At 56.0% G+C, this 23,488-nt stretch overlaps 9 protein-coding genes across 9 annotated transcripts; 3 read left to right on the top strand and 6 right to left on the bottom strand.

The window, feature by feature from the left end:
- Positions 1-2,200: 2,200 nt before the first annotated feature.
- VDAG_02159 (uncharacterized protein) lies at positions 2,201-3,852 on the top strand (the record flags this gene model as incomplete). The annotated part of the gene is made up of 4 exons (XM_009658188.1): positions 2,201-2,680; positions 2,742-3,099; positions 3,162-3,478; positions 3,535-3,852. 4 exons carry the CDS (start codon positions 2,201-2,203, stop codon positions 3,850-3,852), a joined length of 1,473 nt encoding a protein of 490 aa, XP_009656483.1.
- A 1,645-nt stretch (positions 3,853-5,497) lies between these two features.
- On the bottom strand, positions 5,498-6,222 carry VDAG_02158 (uncharacterized protein; the record flags this gene model as incomplete). Its single annotated transcript, XM_009658187.1, has 4 exons — positions 5,498-5,637; positions 5,692-5,825; positions 5,902-5,989; positions 6,051-6,222. The coding sequence occupies 4 exons, from the start codon at positions 6,220-6,222 to the stop codon at positions 5,498-5,500; spliced, it is 534 nt and encodes a 177-aa protein (XP_009656482.1).
- A 789-nt stretch (positions 6,223-7,011) lies between these two features.
- Positions 7,012-9,573, top strand: VDAG_02157 (exodeoxyribonuclease; the record flags this gene model as incomplete). The annotated part of the gene is made up of 3 exons (XM_009658186.1): positions 7,012-7,024; positions 7,112-7,259; positions 7,317-9,573. The coding sequence occupies 3 exons, from the start codon at positions 7,012-7,014 to the stop codon at positions 9,571-9,573; spliced, it is 2,418 nt and encodes an 805-aa protein (XP_009656481.1).
- A 1,343-nt stretch (positions 9,574-10,916) lies between these two features.
- Positions 10,917-12,596, top strand: VDAG_02156 (ariadne-1; the record flags this gene model as incomplete). Its single annotated transcript, XM_009658185.1, has 3 exons — positions 10,917-10,971; positions 11,042-12,472; positions 12,526-12,596. 3 exons carry the CDS (start codon positions 10,917-10,919, stop codon positions 12,594-12,596), a joined length of 1,557 nt encoding a protein of 518 aa, XP_009656480.1.
- Positions 12,597-15,582: 2,986 nt separating this feature from the next.
- Positions 15,583-16,024, bottom strand: VDAG_02155 (uncharacterized protein). The gene is made up of 3 exons (XM_009658184.1): positions 15,870-16,024; positions 15,713-15,812; positions 15,583-15,658 (listed from the first exon to the last, which is right to left on the bottom strand). Exons 1-3 carry the CDS (start codon positions 15,964-15,966, stop codon positions 15,628-15,630), a joined length of 228 nt encoding a protein of 75 aa, XP_009656479.1. The 5' UTR covers positions 15,967-16,024; the 3' UTR covers positions 15,583-15,627.
- An 877-nt stretch (positions 16,025-16,901) lies between these two features.
- Positions 16,902-17,519, bottom strand: VDAG_02154 (RTA1 protein; the record flags this gene model as incomplete). The annotated part of the gene is made up of 1 exon (XM_009658183.1): positions 16,902-17,519. One exon carries the CDS (start codon positions 17,517-17,519, stop codon positions 16,902-16,904), a length of 618 nt encoding a protein of 205 aa, XP_009656478.1.
- A 1,117-nt stretch (positions 17,520-18,636) lies between these two features.
- Positions 18,637-20,075, bottom strand: VDAG_02153 (uncharacterized protein; the record flags this gene model as incomplete). Its single annotated transcript, XM_009658182.1, has 3 exons — positions 18,637-19,069; positions 19,185-19,866; positions 20,027-20,075. 3 exons carry the CDS (start codon positions 20,073-20,075, stop codon positions 18,637-18,639), a joined length of 1,164 nt encoding a protein of 387 aa, XP_009656477.1.
- Positions 20,076-21,607: 1,532 nt separating this feature from the next.
- On the bottom strand, positions 21,608-21,934 carry VDAG_02152 (uncharacterized protein; the record flags this gene model as incomplete). Its single annotated transcript, XM_009658181.1, has 1 exon — positions 21,608-21,934. The coding sequence occupies one exon, from the start codon at positions 21,932-21,934 to the stop codon at positions 21,608-21,610; it is 327 nt and encodes a 108-aa protein (XP_009656476.1).
- A 491-nt stretch (positions 21,935-22,425) lies between these two features.
- On the bottom strand, positions 22,426-23,106 carry VDAG_02151 (uncharacterized protein; the record flags this gene model as incomplete). The annotated part of the gene is made up of 3 exons (XM_009658180.1): positions 22,426-22,523; positions 22,583-22,857; positions 22,919-23,106. The coding sequence occupies 3 exons, from the start codon at positions 23,104-23,106 to the stop codon at positions 22,426-22,428; spliced, it is 561 nt and encodes a 186-aa protein (XP_009656475.1).
- Between the last annotated feature and the right edge of the window lie 382 nt (positions 23,107-23,488).

Below are 23,488 nucleotides of genomic sequence, written 5' to 3'. Positions count from 1 at the left end.
GGTTTGTCGCATAACTATGGGATGGTCTCGAGCTTGCTAACTTTGAGCCCGCTTTCAACGGTGATCTCGCGCGAAGACGGACGTTCGGGTTTGATTTGTCATGCGGGCAGCCCTGACAATATCGAACTGTCGATTTCAAAGGTCAGCGCTGATGGACTACGGTACTGCATGCGCTGTTCCTGGTATTTACAAGATTTCAGACAGGTAACCGCATATTCAAGGCCATAGTGGTACTGGAGTCCATGCAGTTGAGCTTAAGACATGTGTGATGACTGCTATGTTCTATCGTGGAAAAGTAGTGCTCGAGAAGGCTCCTTCGGTTATGGGTAGCAATAGCGCCTTTGCCTCTTCAACTGCCATGCCTTCGAAACATGAGGCGAGCGATAAATCGCGATTGTCCTTGTTTTGGCCACGTTAGCCACATAGCTTCACTGCAGCGACGGATCACTAGTAAGAACGCGGCTATCAATAAAAACTACTTTACATATGGCATATCAATGAAGTATAGCAGAATTTCTTGAGTCGCAAATGCGGACGCAACATGAAGGCGCTAGCCCTGTTGAACCTGAGGCTTGCGTTAAGCTCCGACGCAGATTTCCGAATTCTGCTGGCCTGGTGTCTGGAGTATGCCAGGAACAGCGAATGCGACATAAAGAGCCAACCCAGTATCCTCCCTGGATATTATTATAGGTCAGCAATACCCTTGTGCATGCCTTCCTTGGGGCTGCCCGTCATTCGGGTCAAGATGGATGAGAAATGCTAGCCAAGGCTGACGAAGCATCATCATGCTTCGATGGATGTATTCTATTATCATGGTCACCCAGCTCCTTATAGTACTAGACTAAGCTATATATTTGAGTAATTGGATAGAAAGTATCAAGGCACACATCATATTTTGATAGAGGGGTGCAGTTTGTGAAGGCCCGAGGCTCTGACCATCGAGTCATTCACGCGGCCTCGACCAGAGCTGTAACAGCTTGCTTATATAGCCCAAAAGTCTAGTCGCTACGATTTCACACAGAAATCTTGTGCCAAGACCAACACAAGGTAGCGATCAATGCTGCCAAAAGTAAATAGCCCTACTTGCATTCTCTAATGGCCATGTACTAAAATGTATTACTTTAGGTTCACCCTGATTTAACTTACGTAGCTAACCTCAATAAAGTACACTATTCAGAGGTCCTATCTCATAATCAGAGCAAGCGCCGCCTCGAAGACCGCCCGGGTCAGTTCTGCAACAAGTTAGCGCATTCCGAGCTTGTCGCCGATGATGCAGCCAAGAACTTGAAAGTAGTCTAGCAGATGAGTGCTCCTAGATTCCCAAGTGGTCATAAATCTTCAGGCTGAATAAATAAAAGCCCTTGTTCCGGATGCCAGACATCCAACCTCTTGGTCTCGAAACAAAGGTAACGTTTGGACTCTTTCCAGACATTAATCAGCAACCTCAACACGAGCTGCATCTCAACCGCGAAACAAGACCAGATCTTCTATGCGAGGAATAAATTTCTATCCCAAGCGGGGTGCTTCTAAACGTAGGGCGGTAGTAGGCTCGTGGATGGGCCTCCTCGCGTGAACTTGCGTTATGGTCTGCCCCTCATAGGACCATAACAATTTGCACCTTGTTGCCGGCTGAGCTTGGCGTTGGGTTGTAGATGCTCTAGGCGGGACCCGAGGTGGGATCGTAAGTCTGGGCAGCCGAAGTGAGACGGCCAACGTAGATAGAAACACGGGGCCCGTCCGGGAATATGCGCTGAAGGGGTATTGATCCAGGTCTTCAGTCCCGTGCACGTTGTCCGGGTGGATTTTTCGCGGTATTCCAGCACTGCCACAATGCAAGCGGCATCCATCCGACGCGAGTGATGGATTCGATCCACAAAGTCAAAAAAAGCTTAAGACTACGACACGAAAGATTGGTTGTAAATTGGTGTGCCAAGGCATCCAGAATCATCTGATAAGATGAGGAGCGGCAAGAACACCGACGTCTGCAACAAAACCCGCCCAAAGATGATCTTATCTGATCACTTTCGCTGATGTCGAATGCGAAACCTGCGTGATTTGCAGGCCTTGCGGAGCTCGTATTGCTTCTGAAGATCGAGTATAAATTGACAATAGGCCTTGCAACTCCAGACAATCAGCTTCCTGGTCATCCGCAGCCCAGGTACAGCCATAGCCTGACGACGTTGTTCTGGTAGGTATCAGGATGGACGCCGTCGCTTCACAGCAAATCCGTGGCGATCTTCGCGATGAGGAGACGAAACAGCCTGTTGTCCAAGTCAACGGCGCAGAGGATGACGGTCAAAATGTTGCCCCCCAGTTCCCTTGGACTTACAGGTGGATTGCCCTCGTCTGTGTCATCTCCCTTCCCATCGGACATACCTGGACCGGCTCAGCACTCGGCCCATTGAAGAATACTCTTCGAGAAGAACTCGGCATCAACAACACACAGTTTGGTGTACTTAGCAGCGCGGATGCCTTCGTCAACACCATCTTTCCCATTGTGGGAGGCCTCATCCTTGATTGGTGGGGACCCAACATTGTGACACTATGTTGCACAACCGTCATCCTGGTGGGATCAGTTGTTGCTGCTGCCGGTGTTCAAGTTGGCCTTTGGCGGGTGCTCGTCGGTGGTCATGTCTTGATGGGCTTCGGCATCGCAGTCCTTGATTCGGCCACTCAGAAGGTGAATACCCATCTTCAACAAGCAAGCCCACTCTCGGTTCCCACATTGACGTCCTGCATAGTTTTTCTACCACTGGTTTGGAGCCTCTGGACTTGCGTTTGCGTTTGGCCTAGAGAGTGCCATTGCCAACACCATCAGTCTCGTGTCTGGCATGGTTGCAATCCCCATTCGCGACGGCACCGGCTGGTATGGCTGGACATTTTGGATTCCCGTAATCTTCTGTGCATTCTCACTCCTGGTCAACGTCGCCTACGTCTGCTTCGAACGATTCGTCGTCCCTCAGCATCTTCGTTTGACGTCCGGTCGCGCCGCAGCTATCTCAAAGCAACACCTCCACACCAAGAAGCGGTTCTCCTGGAACGTGCTTTTCCAACTTCCGTGGGCCTACCTCATGCTCCCGGCAACCCAGCTCTTGCAGAGTGAGCAGCTGGGGGCTTCAGCACGAGCTCCGCAGACATCATCTTCACGAAGGGGTACACAGAGGAGGTGGCCGGTTATTTGGCCACGGCGCAGAAGATCCTGCCCATCGTGCTCAGTCCTGTGCTCGGTCTCGCCATCGACGCGTACGGTCACCGCTTCCACTACGTCGCCACAGCCCCGGTCTTTTGGATCATCGCATGCTCTGTCCTGGGATTCACCGATGCGCACCCGACCGTGGGACTGGTCTTCTCTAGCCTGGCGGGCGTCATCAACTCGATGCCGCTGCAGATCTGCATTCCTCTCCTCGTGGCAGACCAAGCAAAGATTGGCACAGCCTTTGGAGTCTGGCGAGCCTTCAATAATTCTGGATCCACCATCGTAGGTCTTTCCCGAGTGGCTCACAGAGAGACAGTCAACGCTAACGCAAAAGCCAGATGGACGTTGTCTTTGGTGTTCTCCAAGACGGAACAGACGGTGGTGGCTACAACAGAGTCCTGCTCGTCGCCATAGGCATCAAGGCATGGGCGTTCGTCTTGGGCATCGCATACATCATTGTCGATTACAAGCTTCTCGGCAAGGGCATGACAATGACCCGCCGTAGCCGGGAGGCGGCCGAGGCGTTGGTCGTCGACAGGGACTTGGATCCTCTGACGAAGAGGACGTCAAAGGGGTGGTTCACTGCCCTGACCTTCGGACTCCTCGTGAGCATCATTGTCAGCGCTTGGGCGGTGTTCCTTCGCTACCTCATCTAGGTTGAACAGCATCAGTTGGTCATGTTTGTTGTATTGGCGCACGTTATAAAAGTCAACGCAATGATACATGACGCGGCGATCTGACTTGTGATATGCGATGCACTCTCTCCTTGCACTTCCAGCATTGGAACGGCGTGCATGTTGTCTTGTTGCCGGTCCCGGTCTGGCAGCTGCCAAACGCACCTCTCCCCCTCAGCGGCGGGCACGGGCTCTCGGTAATGAGAACTGTCTCTTCATGATGGCAGACGTAGCAGACTCGCAGGTGTGTGATGTACTTGCACATGATCTGTCATGCTAGTCAGTGACCTTGATCTACAAGCTCCATCACCCCGGCAAGGAACTGGAGGGTCATACTTCAGGGCCACTTATTTGGACTATTGATGAACAGTGAGGATCGACGATCATGGGTATTCGAGTGGGTTGAGAGCTATGGGGTTTGAGGGTGCAGTTGCCTGACAGTGTAGATCCGCCCTCAGATATATTTGATCGACACTGCGTGTGTAGCAGTCCCGCCTGTCTTACGGAAACCTCAAATGATCACTGGAGAGGCTCCTATCTTCATGCTGACGAACCAGAATTCGACGAATGTGGTGGCGAGAGATATTCACCAAGAGGCCTTGACCCCTCTTTCTCTCTCCTTGGAGATTTAGACAAAACAGCGCATCAAACCTGATTGCACGACACTTGACGCCGATGAAGAAGCAGAGGAACCCCACTAACAGCAACGCTGAGGTGTGTATCCGCGTCAACCTGAGGCCGGGGTTGGAGGAGGATTCGGGCCCCTAGCTGTGTGATGTAGCACTCTGATTCCCGGGCTGGAGATGCGCTCGGTTTAAGTATGCGACAAGGAGGTACTTATTGCAAGACAGGCTGGTTGACCGGCTGGCAGCCCGAGACGCCAGCTCCGTCATCTTGGGCAGATCGAGGTTAAGAAAACACCACACGTGGCCGGGTCGTATGGGTGCCTGCTTGCAGCTACAAGCGGGCACTGTTAAAGGGGTTCACAGATGGGATGGACGGCGAGCGGCGTGAAGCCACGGACGGGGTAGGTGATACAGGCATGGCATCTCAGGGGTGGCCGCTGGGCGGAGAGACGGGTGAGATGGCCAGATGTCTCGGGTACGATAGAAGGGTTCGTCTCGTCATTTGGGATCTTGGCTTAACCCTTGGGATCAATTTGATCCGATGAAGTTGGAAGATGAGGTGTAGCCAGCCGTGAGCAGTAAGCTTCTGGGACAGCCACAAAAGACGACGCGACGAAGCTATACCAGGCGATCTATTATATCATCAATTGGTGTAACTCGACCGAAAGACATGGCTGAGGGGCAAGGAATCCAGTGGACCAACAAAGGATGTCGGCCTGCTTCGTTGCCTAGCCCTGCCGCCGAGGATGCGAGGTAGCGGCACGTAGCCGAAAGGTCTGGCCGTCGACGCTCGACCCGTGCCGGGGCCTGGACTCCCGAAGTCCAAACGCCACTTGCGGTTCGCCAAAACACAGAGCATGCAAGCTGAAAGAGCCGACGAGAAACCACCCCTTGAGTCGAGAGTGTGAGCCAAAGGTAAGTATCTCGTCATTGAAAAAGCAGAAAACCATAACGCCGATCGCTAAATGCATGAGCTCTGCCGATGAATTGCCACGTCATCATCACATGGGAGGGAAGCTTGCAGGCTTGACTTTCTTGTCAGAGGCCACGCGAACCCAGGCAACGGATGTGAGGTAAGCCCAGGAGCCCTCCCAACGGTCCAACAAATGAACGTTGTCGTCGCTTGTGAGATCAGGCATGACTGAGAAAGAATTAGCCAACAACGGAGTATAACTGCTCTTGCTGAATCACTCACAGAAGCCGTTCTTCTGTTCTTCCAAAAGCTTCTTGATCTTTGCCTCGAGGAGGTCTTGTCGGGCGCTGGCTGGGCGACCGGGGCGGCGAGTTTTCTTGACCTCACTGTGCTCCTCATCATGCTGGTGAACAAACCTGAAGGTCGTTAGAAAGGAACATGGCCAAACAGAATCGAAGCATTCTCAGCTAGCAGTGGCTGGGAGTGACATACGAGTTGATTAGCTCCTGGACGACACCCATCTCTAGAGGCTTGGTACCCCTTTCCACGACGGCATCCCTGAAGAAGTTGGCACGGTCGACTGGACACAAGGTTTCTGATCAGCCGCGAACTTGTCCAAATGTGCCACTGAAATTGCTTACGAAGCGGCTGTTCCTTCTTGCCTCTTGACGAGGCCAGCTTTCCAAGCTTCTCATCTCTCACTGAAGCACGGTGGAGGCGCTTGGAGTCTCGTGAATACAGATGGAGGGCCTCTACAGTGCCGTTGCGCTTCTTCGCAATCTGCTTGCGGGTTTTCTCAAGAGTCTTCGCCATGACGTCAAGGGAGATATTGAACCAAGTGATCGTATGTGAGAAGGTTGGTTGACAGTTTCATGTAAATCGCAAGCTCCGTCGACGTCGCAAGTCGTTAGGGCGTCCTCGATGAGTTGAGATGGACGGTGAAGATCTCAGGGATCTGAAAATTCTGGTGGGGTTCTGCAGATGCGGGGCGATAAGAGATGCGATAGCGAGAGAAGGCTTCTCGGCGGCGGGTTGCACTTGACATGACGCTGCGGCTTCTCGTATGGACCGTGCACACGCGCTAGACCTATCCGAGGTCGCGTAGGAATTCACACTCCACACGACCAGACGCCAGGCGCGATAGACCGTGGGTGAGCCTTCAGACAGGGCCCGCAGACGCGATGAGACCCGCGTCCCAACATTCGTGGTAAGACTGCATCCAAAGCTTCGCCTGCTCCTGATCAACTGGCCTGCCTCTTGCTGCTTCTGTAATTTCCAACCTCCAGCTCTCCTTCATCTTCAGTACTTCGTCTACTTGAGCATTCGCCTTCGCCATCCGCCACGTTCATCTCGCCTCTGCATCCTTTTGTTTACTTTCGGATCCTCCAGCTCGCGTAGACCATAACAATCCCCATCTCGACCTCGGCCGTTCAGACACCCACAACGAGACCTGCCGAATCACGATTCTGACGACATCGGATGGATCTTTGGGTTATTGTTCGTGCATTGTAGGCTTGCTTGCCTTGCGCAACTGGGCGTCGGTCCTTTTGATAGCCCATTCTACATACGACTGCGTCATTGTTGGGCTTGTCAATCGTGACAATGGGCGTCTCTGGTAATACAGGCCCCGCACCATTCAACCCTGCTTCTCAAGGCATCAGACACCCTCGAGACCAACTATGCTAATTTTTACCTGGCACAGGACTACTTCCCTTACTCAAGTCAATCCACAGACCAACTGAACTGAAGAAGCTATCCGGCGAGACGCTTGGTGTCGATGCCTATGGCTGGCTTCATCGTGGGGCCATCGCCTGTGCCCTTGAGCTGGCCCAAGGCAAGCCCACCCGCAAGTCAGTCACGCCACTCCTCGCCTTACCCTTTCCGCCTTGCTGATCCAATCGTAACAGATATGTCGACTTTGCCATGCACCGTGTACGCATGCTGCGCCATTTCGGTGTCACGCCTTATCTTGTCTTCGACGGCGACTTCCTCCCTAGCAAAGCGATGACTGAAGGCTCTCGTGCCAAACGCAGAGACGACAGCAAGAAGCTGGGATTGGAACTCCTGAAAGCCGGCAAAAATTCACAGGCCTCTGCGGAATTTCAAAAATCCATTGACGTTACCCCCGAGATGGCTCGCAACCTCATCGATGAGCTGAAGAAGATCCACGTCGAGTACGTCGTGGCCCCATACGAGGCCGACTCGCAGCTCGTCTACCTCGAGCGTCAAGGAATCATTGATGGCATCTTGTCAGAAGACTCTGATTTATTGGTGTTTGGCTGCAAGCGACTGTTGACCAAGCTCGACCAGTACGGCAACTGCATCGAAATTAATCGCCGTGACTTTGCCGCCTGCCGAGAGATCTCCCTTACTGGATGGACGGACGCCGAGTTTCGACGCATGGCCATCTTGAGCGGCTGCGATTATCTTGCCGGTGTTAGTAACATGGGCTTGAAGACGGCATACCGCATGGTTCGACAGCACAAGACACCTGAACGTCTTGTCCGCATGATGCAGTTCGAAGCAAAGCATCGTGTGTCGGAGGACTATCTTGCCAACTTTACCAAGGCCGAGCTGACATTCTTGTACCAACGAGTCTACTGTCCCAAGAAGAAGGAACTTGTTTTCTTGACAGAGCCAGAGGAAGGACAAGGTGTCAATGATATGCCCTTCATTGGCGCATTTGTCGAGCCTACCATTGCGAGGGGTGTAGCGACTGGAGATCTGAACCCAATGACCAAGATGCCCATCATCCCTGCTGCGATGCCCGAGTCGAAGCGTCGCCACTCTCAAACGGTTGCTCGCCCTACAGCCTCCCCTACCGCCTCGACAGCTGCGATGGCAGCCTCTCGTACCGGGAGCAACACGCCGGCGAAGCCGATTGACTCCTATTTCAAAAGCCGTGGGCGGATACCCATGGGCGCCATGGATCCCAACTGCTTCTCTGTCGACCCGCAGCGAGTCGCTGCACTCACCCAGAACGGCCTTGTGCCCCGCGTTTTCCCGTTGCCTCGACCGTACCTCGACGAGGCTACAACTCGTGCTGCTGCTCCCAGCACCCGGCGAGTGCAGTCTGCCACCACTTCAACGTCTCCAAGAGCATTGCGCAGACGCAGCGAACCGGCGGGGGCTCTGCTTTCGCGAGCCAGCAGCAGTTCTTCCGAATCCTCTCGTCGCCAGAGCTCTATCATCCCTCCCACGACTGCTGCAGAGATTGATGCGTTGATGATGGGAACGACGCAAGGCCCACCCAAGAAGGCCCGTCTCTGCTCCGACAAGGATGCTGGCCAATGTGCTCCTGAGGCTGGGCATCGGAGCAAGTTTTTCCCCAAAATCGAGAAGAAGGCAGCGCGAAAGGACTCGTACTTGTTCTCGGACGATTCTATCGACGAGGCTTTGATGAACCTACCAGATATCGACGGATGGCGAGTACCATCTAAACCCCAACGGTCCATTACCGTTTTTGAGGAATCCCCATCACAGTCCTCGGACGCAACAACCACGAAGGACAGCCAGTTCAGCACCCGGGACGACAAACTTGCAAACACGCAAACAAGCACAGTTGAGTCCTTTGTGGTCGAAACACAGGATGAGAGCCAAGGCCAGAGCCTCGTCCCTGAGCCACCCAAAAGCACTCCGCTTCGTTCGCTACAGTCATTCGCCTACAACCAGACACGATCAGCCACGACTGCTGGCTCGCCGGCGTCGGCCAGGTCGCAAGCAGCATCTGTCTTCACACCGTCGACTGGGGCACCGTCGACTGCTGCCTCTTCTGTTGCCTTTTCAGCGACACAATCTGCCACCCAGCCCACGATCACCCAGGCTTTGAAGAAGCAACATTTAACGCCACTACAACGCATTGGCGAGCGCGCCCTCTCCCGCAAACAGATGACGCACAACCGACCTCGATCGCCAAAGGCTAGCCCTAAGAGGCGCAACCAGCGAACCGGCGTCATGGCATTGCCTGTCAATCCCTCTTTTGTCCCTCTGCCCAAGGTTGATCTTGATGAGGTTGAGGCTCTCAATAGGCCAGTGGGTAGTGAAGACATGATCCCTGATAGCGACGAGGAAAATGACCTGGACGACGACAAGCATGGCGGCATCGTGGGTGACGAAGATAGCGGCAACGCAAGCCTGAACCTCTCACGATTCTTGTATGCTTGAGGCCAAGACTGGACAACAAGTCTTGGAAGACAGATGAACCGAGTGTCTACACGCGATGACACCCACGTATAGACGGAGAACTGGTATTGTGCCGGTTCGCAAATGCAGGATGCCATGCATGTGTCTTGGAGTGGGCGTCTTGTTGAAGTGAAAGGATTTTGTATTATACCCAAGTCTGTCGGATGGACAGCATCTTTTCTGCGATGGACAGGAGTCAATGGCTTTACATGTAGGAGTTAGGCGTGCAGGGAGGGAGGATCGGCTGGTTGGACTTTGAATTATCATCATGCAAGGGTTGTCAATGAAACCATGAATCAATGAAGCCCACGAACAGCGACTACTGTCCCTGTCTGTTGTTTTTTCTCGATGCAAACGTCACTGCATCAGTGCCCGAGCCAGCCCAAGTTGAGGTGAGATACCACCTGCGTAAATACTTACCCAAGCGGCTATCTAGGGAAGGTAGGTATGTAGATAGGCATCAGCGGTATCGCCGCCATAGGGCTGGTGGTGGCACTCTTTCCATGCATGACTGAACCAAAAGGAAAGCCCATGCTTGCACCCGAAGTATCCCCGGGTCTCCAAAGCGGGTCACATGTCCCTTGCCCCTGTGCTGTCCAGTCACGGCATCGCCTGACGCCCCTTGCCCCCCTTCCCGCGTCATTCGCCCTGTGCCCGACCGGCTGGGTTCGAGCCTCCACTGGCCCATAGGCCGCCATCAGCCTGGCAAGCCTGATTTGAGGCCGCACCAGCCGCACCCGACACACCTTGACACCACACCCGAGCCCCGGGGCCTCTCACCTTATCGATACCATACGAGGCACCAACGCGACTGCTTCCCCCATCTGAACCTGGATCTGGTCTTCAACTTCCATCGGCATCCTCCTATTTCACCAACTCGATTCATAAGCATATCAACAGTGCCTTTCGCCCCCTTCGTCCCTGTCTATCAAAACCTGGCCAGCGCAACAACGCAGTACTCTACCAGCAAGTGACGTTGGGACTTGGTTCGCCTTTGCTTGCCTCCCCGCTCGAGTCACACAACCCCTCAATCCTCGACCACGGCTTAGGAAGTCTTTGTGTCGAATAGCATCATCTCTGGCCCGTTTTCTTGTGGGCTACCCATCACGCCTTCCACACTCCACCCTCGCCCGCCGTTCCCAATCACACCCCTCGCGGCCGCCACCATTCCTCCCACGACGAGGAAGCGAAAGGCCGCTGAGGCGACGATCCCCTCCCAGCCTGCTGTAGCACCCCCCAGTAAGAGGATCGCCTCAGCTGCCACGCTGCAACCACAAGCCCCGCCAACACCCGCCACCAACGGCATGGATTCCGAGGAAGACTTCATGTCTGCCATGTCGAGTGATGAGGAGATGCAGGAGTTCTCCGACGACAACGAAAGTACGTCCGACCGCCCCCAGCCAACCCTTTGCATCTCGACCGCCTGTAGCTGACCTTCTTCCGCCTTTAGACTTTGAAGATGAGTTTGACGAAGAAGACCCCGACTTTGGCGTAAACCAAGACACCGAGAACAAGAAGAAGGTTGCCTACGATATATCCTACAAGGTGTATGAGCCTACGGACATTCAACGACAACAAGATGACATGATTGACGAGGTCAACATGATCCTTAACCTTCGCAAGGAAGATGTGGCCATCTTGTTACGACACTTCCGCTGGAACAAGGAGAGATTGATCGAGGACTACATGGACAGGCCGAACAAGGTTCTCGAAGCGGCAGGACTCGGCACAAACGTAACTGGCCCTCCACGACTCGAGGTCATACCCGGATTTATGTGCGACATTTGCTGTGAGGACGATGCCAGCCTTGAGACATTCGCCATGAAATGTGGTCACCGATACTGCGTCGCTTGCTACCGACACTACCTGAACCAGAAGATCAGGGAGGAGGGCGAGGCGGCGCGCATCCAGTGCCCCGCTGACCGTTGCGGCCGGATTCTCGATTCCAAGTCGCTCGACATCCTCGTGACACCCGAACTGAGCGGGCGGTATAAGGAACTGCTGAACAGGACCTATGTGGAAGACAAGGATGCTCTCAAGTGGTGCCCAGCACCAGACTGTGTCAACGCCGTTGAGTGCGGCGTCAAGAAGAAGGATCTCGACAAGGTAGTCCCCACGGTGGCCTGCGCTTGTGGCCACCGGTTCTGCTTCGGCTGCATCCTGACTGATCACCAGCCGGCCCCTTGCAGCCTGGTCAAGCTGTGGCTGAAGAAGTGCGCGGACGATTCGGAAACGGCAAACTGGATTTCGGCCAACACCAAGGAGTGCCCCCGCTGTAACAGCACCATCGAGAAGAATGGAGGCTGCAACCACATGACGTGCAGAAAGTGCAAGCACGAGTTCTGCTGGATGTGCATGGGTCTGTGGTCCGAACACGGCACGAGCTGGTACAACTGCAACCGCTTCGAAGAGAAGAGCGGCACCGATGCCCGTGATGCGCAGGCCAAGTCACGCGTGTCGCTAGAGCGCTACCTCCACTACTACAACCGCTATGCGAACCACGAGCAGTCGGCCAAGCTCGACAAGGACATTTACCACAAGACGGAAAAGAAGATGGTGCAGCTGCAGAAGGAGTCTGGCATGTCATGGATCGAGGTCCAGTATCTCAACTCGGCGTCCCAGACGCTCCAAACGTGCCGCCAAACACTCAAGTGGACCTACGCCTTTGCTTTCTATCTCGCGCGCAACAACCTGACGGCCATCTTTGAGGACAACCAAAAGGACCTTGAAATGGCGGTGGAGGCTCTCTCGGAAATGTTTGAAAAGCCCGTTACGGATCTCGCCGATCGCAAGCTCAAGGTTGATATTCTCGACAAGACGTCATACTGTAACAAGCGCCGAATTATCCTGCTCGAGACGACAGCGGAGAACCTTGCCAGTGGTATGTCTCTTCCCCATCTAGCTCCGTGAGCCTCTGCTGACTGACTTGAACAGGTGGCTGGGATTTCATCGTTGACCTCAACCCGAAGGGAGCCTCTGCCACCGCAGCCAACACCCGCGGTTAGGAGGATGCGCCTGCCGGCAATCTCGGGAGCGAGGATGCAAAAGTTAACGCTGGCGCTGGCGCTGACGTTCCTGTGGAGGATGCGGAATCACTTGGGGCTGGGCTTCGACACCATTTCCCGGAGAGCCAGATCTCCACGAGCTCCTACGCCCAATGCCTGTTCCGTTGTCGCGACCCTACTTCTCCTTCTGGCCTTTTCTCATCTTCACTTTGCAAATGTTGATGACACACGGTCATGAGGTGGCTGCACTTTCTACAGGCATTGCGAGAGGCTCGTCGCAACCGGGTCGTATGGGCGGCAACAGACAGCCTTATATCTGCCAATGACATGCCGCATGTCGAACTCGCAGACATATTGGTATCGGAAGAGGGCATTTTTGCAATGGAAGCAAGAGCGGACGAGGGTCGAGTGCTATTACAGGCTCACGATGCCTGTTCGTCAAATTGCGATGGGAGCGACAGACGACGTTTTATCACCAGTCGGAGAGGCCGCACAGCATTCGAGGTGCTTTGTTTTTCTTCAGGCGTGTGCATGATCCTGGCAAGGGAGCACTACATGACCCAGGCACCTGGACGGAGAGACACTGCGACATGGCGTTCGGTAATAGAGGCAACCTGCGCTGGTTCCTCATGGCCGTGGATTTCTTCGTGGACGGTTTCCGTTTGTGCGCCACGGCACGACGGCAGTTCGGGTTGACACGTATTGTGCGATGTATGGATTTGGCGGGCGTTTGGCATCTGAGGTGTTTGCGGTCTGGCAGGGCCGGTTTTTTGTCGTCATGATGTTTACCTTTCTGCAGATAGAGATTAGAAGAACCCATGCTCATCTGCAGCAACAGTTGTCCCTGTGACAGTAAGAGCTCATGCTACTGATGCAACCAGACGCGCCGAACCGATGGTAGATGACGTTTGGATGCAAAGGCCAGGGCAGCAATAGATTCCAGTTCCAGATGCATGAACCGTGACGGTGTCTCTGACGGGGGCCCACGCCGCTGGTGAGCATTCACGCCGCCGGCCTCTGAGCAATCCAGCGTCATACCTGCCGAATGCGGCCTGCGGCCTTGTGGGTACCTTTTCGCCAAGTTGCGACGGCCCGATCAGTACGCTTACAGACAGGACGCATCCTTGCGGACAGCTTTTTTTGGTCATGGCTTGGCACGAGGTCGCAGGAAGCTTCAGAAGGCAACGGCAACGGGCAAAGTCTCGGTAAACGAAAGTGAGGTTTCAAGAGTGGTATCCATTACGACAGCGTATCTATCCCGTGCCTCTTCTTCATCATCATCATCATCATCATGCCCAGCGAGGAGATGCTTTAGTTGGAGAACTTCTCGGGGACCTTCTGGCTGTTGTGGTTGTTAGTCTCGCGTTCACGAGCTTTGCTCTTTCGTTCTTCCTTTCCCGTGACCGGTCTGTCATGCCCGGGCCTGGGAAGGAGGAGGTGAGACGTACCCAGAGGCCTTCTCAAAGGCGCCGCGGCCGGCGTCGGTGATCTTCTCCTGGGTGTCGCGGCCGAGGGAGTAGCCGGTCTTGGCGGCGAGGGCGGCGAAGGCTGCGGGGGGTGGAAGTCAGTTGGCTGATGCTTGACACGGCTGGGACGAGACTGTGGAGGGGGGCGAGGACAGGTGGGTGGCCCGAAGAGCCATGTGTGAGGAAACGTACCCTTGTCGCCGTAGTCGTCGGTCTGCTGCTGCTGCTGGGGCTGCTGGGTGCTGCCGCTGGCGTTGTTGTTGTTGTTGTTGTTACCCTGCTGCTGCTGGTTGTTGTTGTTGCTGCTGCTGGAGATGGACTCGGCGGCCTTCTTGAGGAAATCCATTGTGAAGAAGAGTGTTGGGTTTTGGGGTGAAGGTGGTTTTTTTGTCGTAGATGATGATGCTGATGGCGATGTGTCGAGGTGGGCAGAAGAGGGATGATGGCGGGGAAGGTGATGAGGGAGATGATTATATAGCCAACCCACTCACCACCTCACGCCAGACAAGCCCAGGTAGCTCGAAACAGAAAAGGCACGCAGGTAATAGTCAGTAGCTCAATGAGGGTCCATCCAGGTCCCAAAGACGGCAGGCCTCCCAAAACCAGGCAGGATGGGAACGGAGGGGCCCGTTGTTGGTGCCCCCCCCATCACCACCGGAACGGTGGATATCAACGAGGAGGGGTCCTGGGTCCTAGACCTGGCGGCACGGAGGGTCCAGCTTCTCCCCGTTGGTGTGTGTGCCATCAAGCACTGCCAGGGAAGCTCGGGATGTGCCAGGGGGGGGAGGGGGGGCCACGAGCAGGGGAAGATCAGGGAGCGACAGGGAAGAGCAGGGACAACAGGGAACAGTAGGGACAACAGGGAACAGCAGGGACGAGGAGGGGTAGGTCGCGATGGTGTCAGCTGAATCCGAAGCTTAATCGCTGCGGGGTAGGTCGGGCCATCTCGGCTGTGAGTGGCAGATTTGAGGGCATCGTGATCGTGATGCACGCGGGATTGCTGCGGCCGGTGGAGCCCGTGTAGCGGTGCAGTGCTGCAGCAAGCCCGAAGCTCAGCATTCCCTACCATGTACATGTACAGCACAGCACTGATCCCCGAAGGAGGCAGATTGCAGGTGGCTGTGGATATAGAGAGTGGGGGAGAGGCCGAACTGGGCGGGCCGCTAGAGGCTGTCGAGCTGAACCTTGGCTGTCTCTCGCGACGGCCACGATCCGTTTGAGCCGGGAGTGGGTGGTATCACGACCGCCGTTTTGTCGTCAGGTGGCATGGCAATGGCAACATGTGCGGGATCTATTTGGGCTGTCCCCTTCAGCTTGCCTAGGATCGACTGTACGATCTTGTGTGGTGTTCATGGTATCGCGAATGATGGGATCCTAGCATCCTCAGGATTACCTACCTTAGTTTGGACCCTGCGTCGGATCTCTTGGCAGATCTTGTTCTAAAAGTGTAGTCCTTCTAGTTGTCACATGGTACAGCAACTCAGCATGGGACGTTTGCATGGCAAATTAGAGACAAATCATAACAGTTGAGAAGATGTTTAATTATGGCTCTACTGCTAATCGCCTCAGTTCGAGATCTTGTCCGACACCTTGGAACTGTGTCGCCGTTAGTCAGTGTACCAAACGCCTCTGTCACAGCTGAATACTTACCCCGTCGCCTTCTCATAGGCAGATCGTCCGCCATCCGTGATCTTCTCTTGTGTGTTGCGATCAATGTTGTGTCCCGACTTCTTGCTGGCAAAGTCAAAGGCTAGAGCTCTTGTTAGCTCAACTGTCAATCTCACAGCGTGTGAATGCCTTCAAGTACCCTTGTCGGCATAGTCCTGGTTGCCTGCAGCAGCCTGGTCGCCGCCGGCGCCCTTGTCAGCGCTGCCCGACTTGGCTACTTTCTTGATAAAGTCCATGTTGAAGTTTGAGTGTGATGATGATTGAATGCTGTACTTTGTAGTGTTGAATAGGCGTGACCCCAACCGGTCAACCCTGCGGGCAGTCGTCGTTTTATGCCTTTTCGCAACACTCCATGTCGTCATGCTGAAGCACCATGCTTGCTGAAACCAGACGCCCCGGAAAGTCGGATTGCACCCATGACGCCAACCCTCCAGGAATCCTGCCCTTGACAGCTCTACTGCCCTGTCCGATGGGGTTAGAAAAGGTACGATCGTGCCGCAAGAGGTCTGGCGGGCCCCCGGCTTCGGCGGATGAGACACCGTCTCGGGAGGCGCGCTCGTGGTTGGTCAAGCGGCTGGCACGACGGCGCTAAGGGCCGGACGAGGCAAACCTTGAGCGGCATACACGGACTGGGCCACGGCATATGATGTGACGTGGGATCTGAAGTGTATTGAATTCGTTCTACAGGTGGAAGCGTGAACTATTGTCTGTTGACGTAGCCTTAAAAGGGGCTGTATACGGTGATGTACCCCTGCGCTTGTCTGCGTCTCACTTTTGATTCTTTCGGATCTTTATTTGCAACATTGGGTAATGGGCAAGCATGACAAGCTACAAGAGCGGTTGGCCGCGCTGTTGCTCGCCAGGGGCAACATCATCAAGGACTGTTGAACTCAGCCTGTAGTTCAAAGAAGTCTAACAAACCAAATCTCCCCCGCCATCTAGCTACAGCCCAAGTCAAACTTGATAGACCTATCAGCTCGCCCCACCAAACAGCAGGGGATTCCTCGTCATAATTGCCGGTCCTCCTGATACAAAATTGCCCATAGGACCGAGTCCGTCAAGGAACTCTAGATAGTCCTGCGGCCCTACACCACTCCTCCAGAGGTCCTTCTTCCGACAAGACTGCGCTTCTTCTTCGTCTCTGTGGCAAGCTCAAAACCGACCGGGTCGGTCACGGGAAACGGCTTGATCTTGGAAGGATACCAGACAAAGAAAATGGCCATACCAACGCCATGAGCGTCAGGTCGAACACGAAAAGCGGCCACTCGTTGGACAAGAGATAGCCCTCGGGGCCCATGATGTACTCGATGATGCGAAACGTGCAGCGCACGAGGATCAGCGCCGACGTGGCGTACAGCATCATCATGAGCTTCGCCCAGTCAAACGGCTCGCGGCGGGCAGCGACGGCCCCGTCGCGCAGCTGCGCCGTGTCGGCGTCGACGGCGCTGAAGCCGTCGCGGCCGCGTCTGTACCTGACGTCGAAGATGACGGCCGCCAGGACGAAGAGGCCGAAGAAGGCTATCTGGACACACAGGCCCACGATGACGGTGGTGTTGCCCAGGTCTTTCTGCGTGGCACTCGTCGTCATGCCGGCGCCGCCGGCCTGGATGACAAAGGCGGAGATGTCGCCGACGACGAATACCTTGGTGAGCCATGTAGGGCGAATGATGGAGAGGGCCACGGCGCGGGGGCCGAGACCGCGGATGATGCGGCCGAGGACCATGTAGATGCTCGCGGCGAAGAGCGAGGGCGGGACGAGGAGGAAGATGGACTGGATGATGTAGGGCATGAGCCCGCTGGTGTCGTTTCGGGCTATGACTCGGCCTACGCAGCCGGTGGCCTCGACTGTTCGCTTCTGTCAACATAGGGTCCCGAGGACGGCATCTCACGACAACGATGAGATACTCACGATAGCCTCCAACCACAAACGGCAGGCAAAACCACAAGCGGTGTTGGAACATCCTCCACGTATGGGCGAGAGAGAGAATGCCAAAGATGGAAAGAAAGATGATGCTGAGTGCCAGTGACGGCACATATTTCCAGAGGTAAATGCCCTCCTTGTAGGGGAGCAGCTCTGCGCGGGTGAGTATCATACTGAAACTTTGCATCGGATAGACGAAGGAGAACTTTTGAGTGAGTTGGGCGTCTCGAATAGCGGTTTCTGAAGGGGCCGAATGTTCAACGTTCGTGATGTTTGATGGCGGCAGTCAAGACGAAGAACAGAAGGCTGTACTGTAGATTACAAAATGGTTTGAAACGACGATACTGTGGACATACGTGCCGGTGAACTACACGAGGGAATCCCAAATATATAGTCAGGGGCAGTTGACATTCATCTCTCAGCAGGCGGGTCCTCCTCCATGGATCATTGCCCTGGAGAACTAAGCCCCCGGGAGCCCGTCCTTCCTGAGCCCGATATTCGAAGGGCGAAGACATTGCCGATTCAGCAGCATGGCACTTGCATGGGGTTGACGCGTCTGTTCTGTAGTCTTGCGAGAGATGCGAGCGAGATACGATGGATTGACGAAGCATGGACGCGAGACAAGAGTCTAGTTGGTTGTATGACTCGCCCAACGCTGCGGCTTCCGCGGTCTCGCAAAGCCATCCGAGAGGCAACTCATCACTGTGGCTATGCGTAGGGTAGATTTCATGGTAGACAAGCTAGTGTGCGTGCCAGTGATAAGTCTGTTCACCCATTCAACTTGGCCCACGGGAGTGTTCTTCTCATGCGTCACCAGCGCGCGGTTGACTGTGATCCGGTCCGCATGAACCCTGGCTCATCGTCAACAAGATCATGAAGCTTCAAAATTCGCAAGCACACTTGACAGCTCAACGCAACAAATCATGAGACGCTAATTTCTACATGCTGCACCCATCTGTTGAACGCTCTCTACGACCGCATGCCCCTATGACTCGTAGCTCTCAAACACATGCCTCCTCTGCCACAGCACCGCATGCAAATGCACCGGAAACCGCGCAAGGCTCTCGTCGACAACGGCAAACATACGCTTCGCCAGCCCGCCAAAGTACCAGAAGCGCGTCTCGAGCGCGCGCAGCAGCACGGCAAAGTGCGCCAGGAAGACCATGGCGTGCGGCCGGCACGCGACGATGTCGAGCCGCAGGCCGTCCTCGACCTTGTAGGGGATGAACATGACCATGTGCGACTCGGGCTGCGCGCCGGCGCCGGCGACCAGCCACACGGCGCGCCGCAGGAGGTGCACGGCGTTGACGTAGTCGTGCCTGCTGGGGCCGTCGAGGGTCGTCTCGTAAAAGGTCGACGTGTCGTCGAGGGCGTCGAACATGTCTTCGGGCAGGATGGAGAAGCGCAGCGTGGATTTGCTGTTTCGCGGTTTGTTCACGGTCAACATGCGAACAGCAAGGTTAGGTGTGGAGGTGTGACGAGATTGGAGGGAAAAGATCATGATGGGGCAGGTCAGCAGGCCGGGCCACTCACTTGAAGCTGCTCGGATCGAGCCGATGGGACAGGCCGTGGCCAGCCAGCGGCGCCAGCGGCGTGTCGAGAATCTGGGCCTCGGACGGCTCCATGACGGCCCAGACGCCGCGGATGAAGACGAAGAGATCGAGGGCGCCGGGCGTCAGGGCGACGGGCTGGCCGTCGCCGGCCTCGCCGTGCGACCCCGCGGGCTGCCAGCACATGGTGAGGACCATGATGGCGGCGAAGCAGAAGCTGGGCTCCCAGTCGGTGGCGCCGGCGTCGAGCTTGGTCAGGGCGGCGCGGAAGCCCTCGAGGCCGGCCGTCTGGTGGTAGACGGCGAGGTCGGCGTAGGCGCGGCGGCGCGCCAGGAGGAGGTGGGCCTTGTGCATGGCGGCGGCGGCGAGGATGCCGTGCATGAGAAAGGGGCTGGCGTAGGCGAGGCCGGGGAGGACGGTCCGCCAGACGTGCTGCATGTCGAGGCGGTAGGCCATGGACGGGGCCGTGACGGTGCAGTAGTGGTGCATGAGCTCGAGACCCTGGCCCCACGTCTCGGCGATCGAGAGGCGGGTGGTCAGGCAGGGGTGAGCGAGCTCGACGCTCAACAGGCCGGGGCCGGCGGTGCCGGGAAGACCGGCGGCACCCGATGTCCGGCGGCGGTCGCTGTCGGAGAGGGAACAGCTGTCGGGGGAAGTAGCCGGGGCTGATGCCGCGGTGGAGAGGCTGCATATCATGCCCCTACGAGCACAGTTGAAGCAGGCCGGCGTTCCCTCATCGCACTGCTGGCCATGTCAGTGGGCGTGTGGTGCGAGGCGCCCCGCCGGGCGTTGTACGAGGACGTGCCTTGACTTTGCGTCTCTTACACTCTTGGCAGCCTTTTCTGGACTTGGTGTGTGTTCGTCTCGGCGCCATGTGGTTAGTCATGGACAAAAGGGGGCAGGCGAGCGGATATGCAGGAACAAGTCCAGGAGTATGTGACGATGGGATGGATGACTGGGGTGTCAGTTTCAGTCACAGAATGCGCGGTTCGCAACAGGATACGAGATATTCTCTTCTGGCTGTCCAAAATGCGAAGGAGGGAAAGCAAGAACGCCGTGTGTTCCCAGTCACTGTCGCTACCAGGTGTACTTGAAGAACCCAGCCGTCTGACGCTCAGCATGACAGATACACGAACCTGGCAAGACACACGAAGCAAAGGGACCCTTTTTTTCGGAGCCCGGCCGGGCTGCCCGGTCTGTCGGAAGAGAGTTGCATACCGCGAGGCTTAGACGCGGCAGTCCAAGGCGCGAGTCAGGCCAAGACGTGGCGCCATGGCCGGCATTCGCTGTGTCGTGGGCTATACGAAAACGTTTGCGAAACCGCGGATCCCCCTTCTCGAGGGGAGCCAAGGGAGCGTAGGGCTGACTTCGGAGCTTTCGGGGCCCAGCTCGTCGCCGACGTCGAGATGCTTTTCAGGGGTACATGTAGACAGGGACCGGGAACCCACCATTGAACCCACCGTCGCAGCGCCTGAACCCACCATTGCTGTGCTCGAACCCACCGGACGAAGGAAGCCTTGGAGACAGCCGCGCGGGGGGTGAGGCGGTCTGCCAATACACGGCGTCGTCCAATTTGCATGGCTTCGGGTCGGGCCCCTGATATGCCCCGAGCGCAGGGGTCCAGCTCGTCACCCATGGTCAGCACGGAGGTATTGGGGGCGTCAAAGGCCAACGAGAACAATCTACTGAGTAGCATGGCATGAGAATGTCAGATCATGACACCTCCAGCAGTGCAGCAGTCAAATGGTTGCAGTACCGTCAAAACTCATCTCTCATGATTATAACAGTCTACAAGCTAGCCAAACCGCCCCATGACAACTCGGGTCAATCTAGTTGGACACGTTGTGCGGCACATTCTTGCCAGTCTGCTTCTCAAACATGCCGCGCCCGGCATCGGTGACCTTCTCCTGCGTGTTGCGGTCCATGCTGTGGCCCGACTTCTTGACGCCGGCGTCAAAGGCTGTACGCAGGTCAGCACGCAAGGCCACATGCCAAACAGCTCGAGACGTCGATCGGGTGGAATGAATGAGCTGACGCGAAGGGGGAGGACGGCTTACCCTTGTCGACGTAGTCCTGCTTGCCAGCGCCGCCCTGGGTGTTGACCTCCTTATGGCCGGAACCGCCGAGGCTGGAGGCAGCTTGCTTGATCTTGTCCATTCTGGCGTTTGTCTGTTATGCTGTTGTAACGAATTGTCTTGAGAGGATGCCCTTTGATGTTCGGTCTGTCGAAAGATCTGCTGTCATGTGCTGTCTATCTTGAAGTGCACACAGCGCAACAGCGCAACAGCCAAAGTCAGCCTTATATAACAGCAACACACCCCCATGACGCAACCTCAGATCAACACAGGCACCAGCGGAGCCCCTCTACGTCACGGCAACGCTCGCGTCGCTGCGCTGGCGGCCCCATCACCCTCTGTTTGCCCCCGCACTGCCCAGGAGCCCGGCGGCGGGACAGGGCGGCATGAAGGCGGGGGCGACGCCGACGCCGACGCGCGGCTCGCCGGCATGGGCGTCCTCGAAGGAGAGCACGAAGAAGAAAGCCTCCTGACGTTGAGTTGTTCCAGACGCAGCGGGCGGAAAACCGGTTTGGACGTGCGACCGTGACACGGCATCCTCTCCCCGGGTTGGACGGCACCCTCTTGGCGCGGCAGCGGCCGGCAACGGCTTGGCGCGGCTGGATGAGCTTCGGGCGGCACGAGTGAGAGTGGGTGACGATGCATGGACACGGCTCATGAGGCGGGGTACCGTTCGGTGACGTGCCTAGTCTGGGACGAGCTCGACTGGAATGTGGCCCATGACGCAGGGTGGAGATCGTGAACCAGATTCAAGGTGGGGGTTAGGAATGAATGGAGGGGTGACTGTCACCATCATCTGAGGCTTCCCATCATCTGGAGACGTTGACGACGTATTCAGAGTCCTCAAATTACCCAGGCAAAGTAGACTGATCCCTCGCTCAACAAGCGGGCTGCCCCAACAGCTTTAAAGCAGACTCATGCCCCAAACAGACTCATGCCCCAAACGCCGTCCCTCTGGTTCCTGGGCATTTGGCCCCCGTTGCCTCCCACTCTCGCCAGCACGCTCATACATGTCCAAAAATAACAGCAGAAAGAAGAAGAAAATGCAGAAAAAGACGTATATCATAACCATGTGCACAGCTGCAGAAGACGCCCATTCATTCGGCACCCTTCGTGTTGTTCGATCGAAAGCCAAAGTCACGACGCGTGTCATGACTCCACAAAGACCTGGTAGGCCATGACCATGATCCAGACGAGGAAGATGACGCCCACCAGGCTGAATGCGAAGACTGCCTGCCATGTTTGGCCTGACACACACATATTAGTATTCCGTCATGTTTCTCCCACCAGGCACCGGGGCACTCACAGATATTCCTCTGCTGCAGCCACGCGAGCGTCTCCAACGTCTGGCCTGTCGGGTTCTGGCTAAACACGGCAATGTTGCAGTTGCCCTGCACCGAGCCCGATGGACCGAACAGCTCAATGGCAACCACGACGAGTCCGACCATCCAAAGGATGAACAGCATAAAGGCGCCGATCATGACAATGGCCGGCAGCAGGCGCTGGTTGAAGACGAGCCAGAGTATGAGGAGGACGTAGACGACGAGCAGAGCCGCGACGGTGATAAAGTAGGGAAAGTACCTGGCACGTCATGTTAGCCGACGTCTGGAGCCCATCGCGTCGAGCATGGGAACAAACGTACCAGGGTACGGGAAGCAGCAGCTGCTGCTGGATCTGAATAAACGTCGCGAAAGCGCCCATGATGAAGCCGGCGGCAATCAGCATGATGAGGATCCAGAGGTTGAGCTGGATGCCGGGCCATTGGTATCGATGTGTCTTGACCAGCCGTCGCTCGTAGACGGCCGAGCCGTCGGTTGTTGTGGACGCCATGGCAGCGGTCTGCGGCCTTGTGTATCGCGTCGGGCGGCGGTTTTGGAAAGATTGCAGACTCGTCGGGGATGGGCAGAGCACGCCCTTTTATTTCATCCGTCAGGCGAGGGGGGAGGCCTTCGTGCCTGAGCTTCCCCAGCAAGGAAAGGGCAAAAGAAAAGGCGAGGCTGTCGTGGTCGCAACCCAACGCAGAGCTGTGCCAATCGGCAACGCGCAGGACTAATCCACCCAGATGCGTTGCACTGGGACTTTGCCCGTCGCCGTTTGTCTCAAGGGACGGCCACGTCAATGGCAGGTGGACGAGGGCGTCGGCGCAACGCGGGTGTGCCCAATTGTGATCGGATTCGATGGGAAGAGGGTCCACAACGGGCGTCAAGAGGGG

The sequence above is a fragment of the Verticillium dahliae genome, genomic scaffold, assembly GCF_000150675.1.
Source record: "Verticillium dahliae VdLs.17 supercont1.3 genomic scaffold, whole genome shotgun sequence".
In the NCBI taxonomy this organism is placed as follows: Eukaryota; Fungi; Ascomycota; class Sordariomycetes; order Glomerellales; family Plectosphaerellaceae; genus Verticillium; species Verticillium dahliae.
This window is presented reverse-complemented; position numbering and strand designations above follow the sequence as displayed.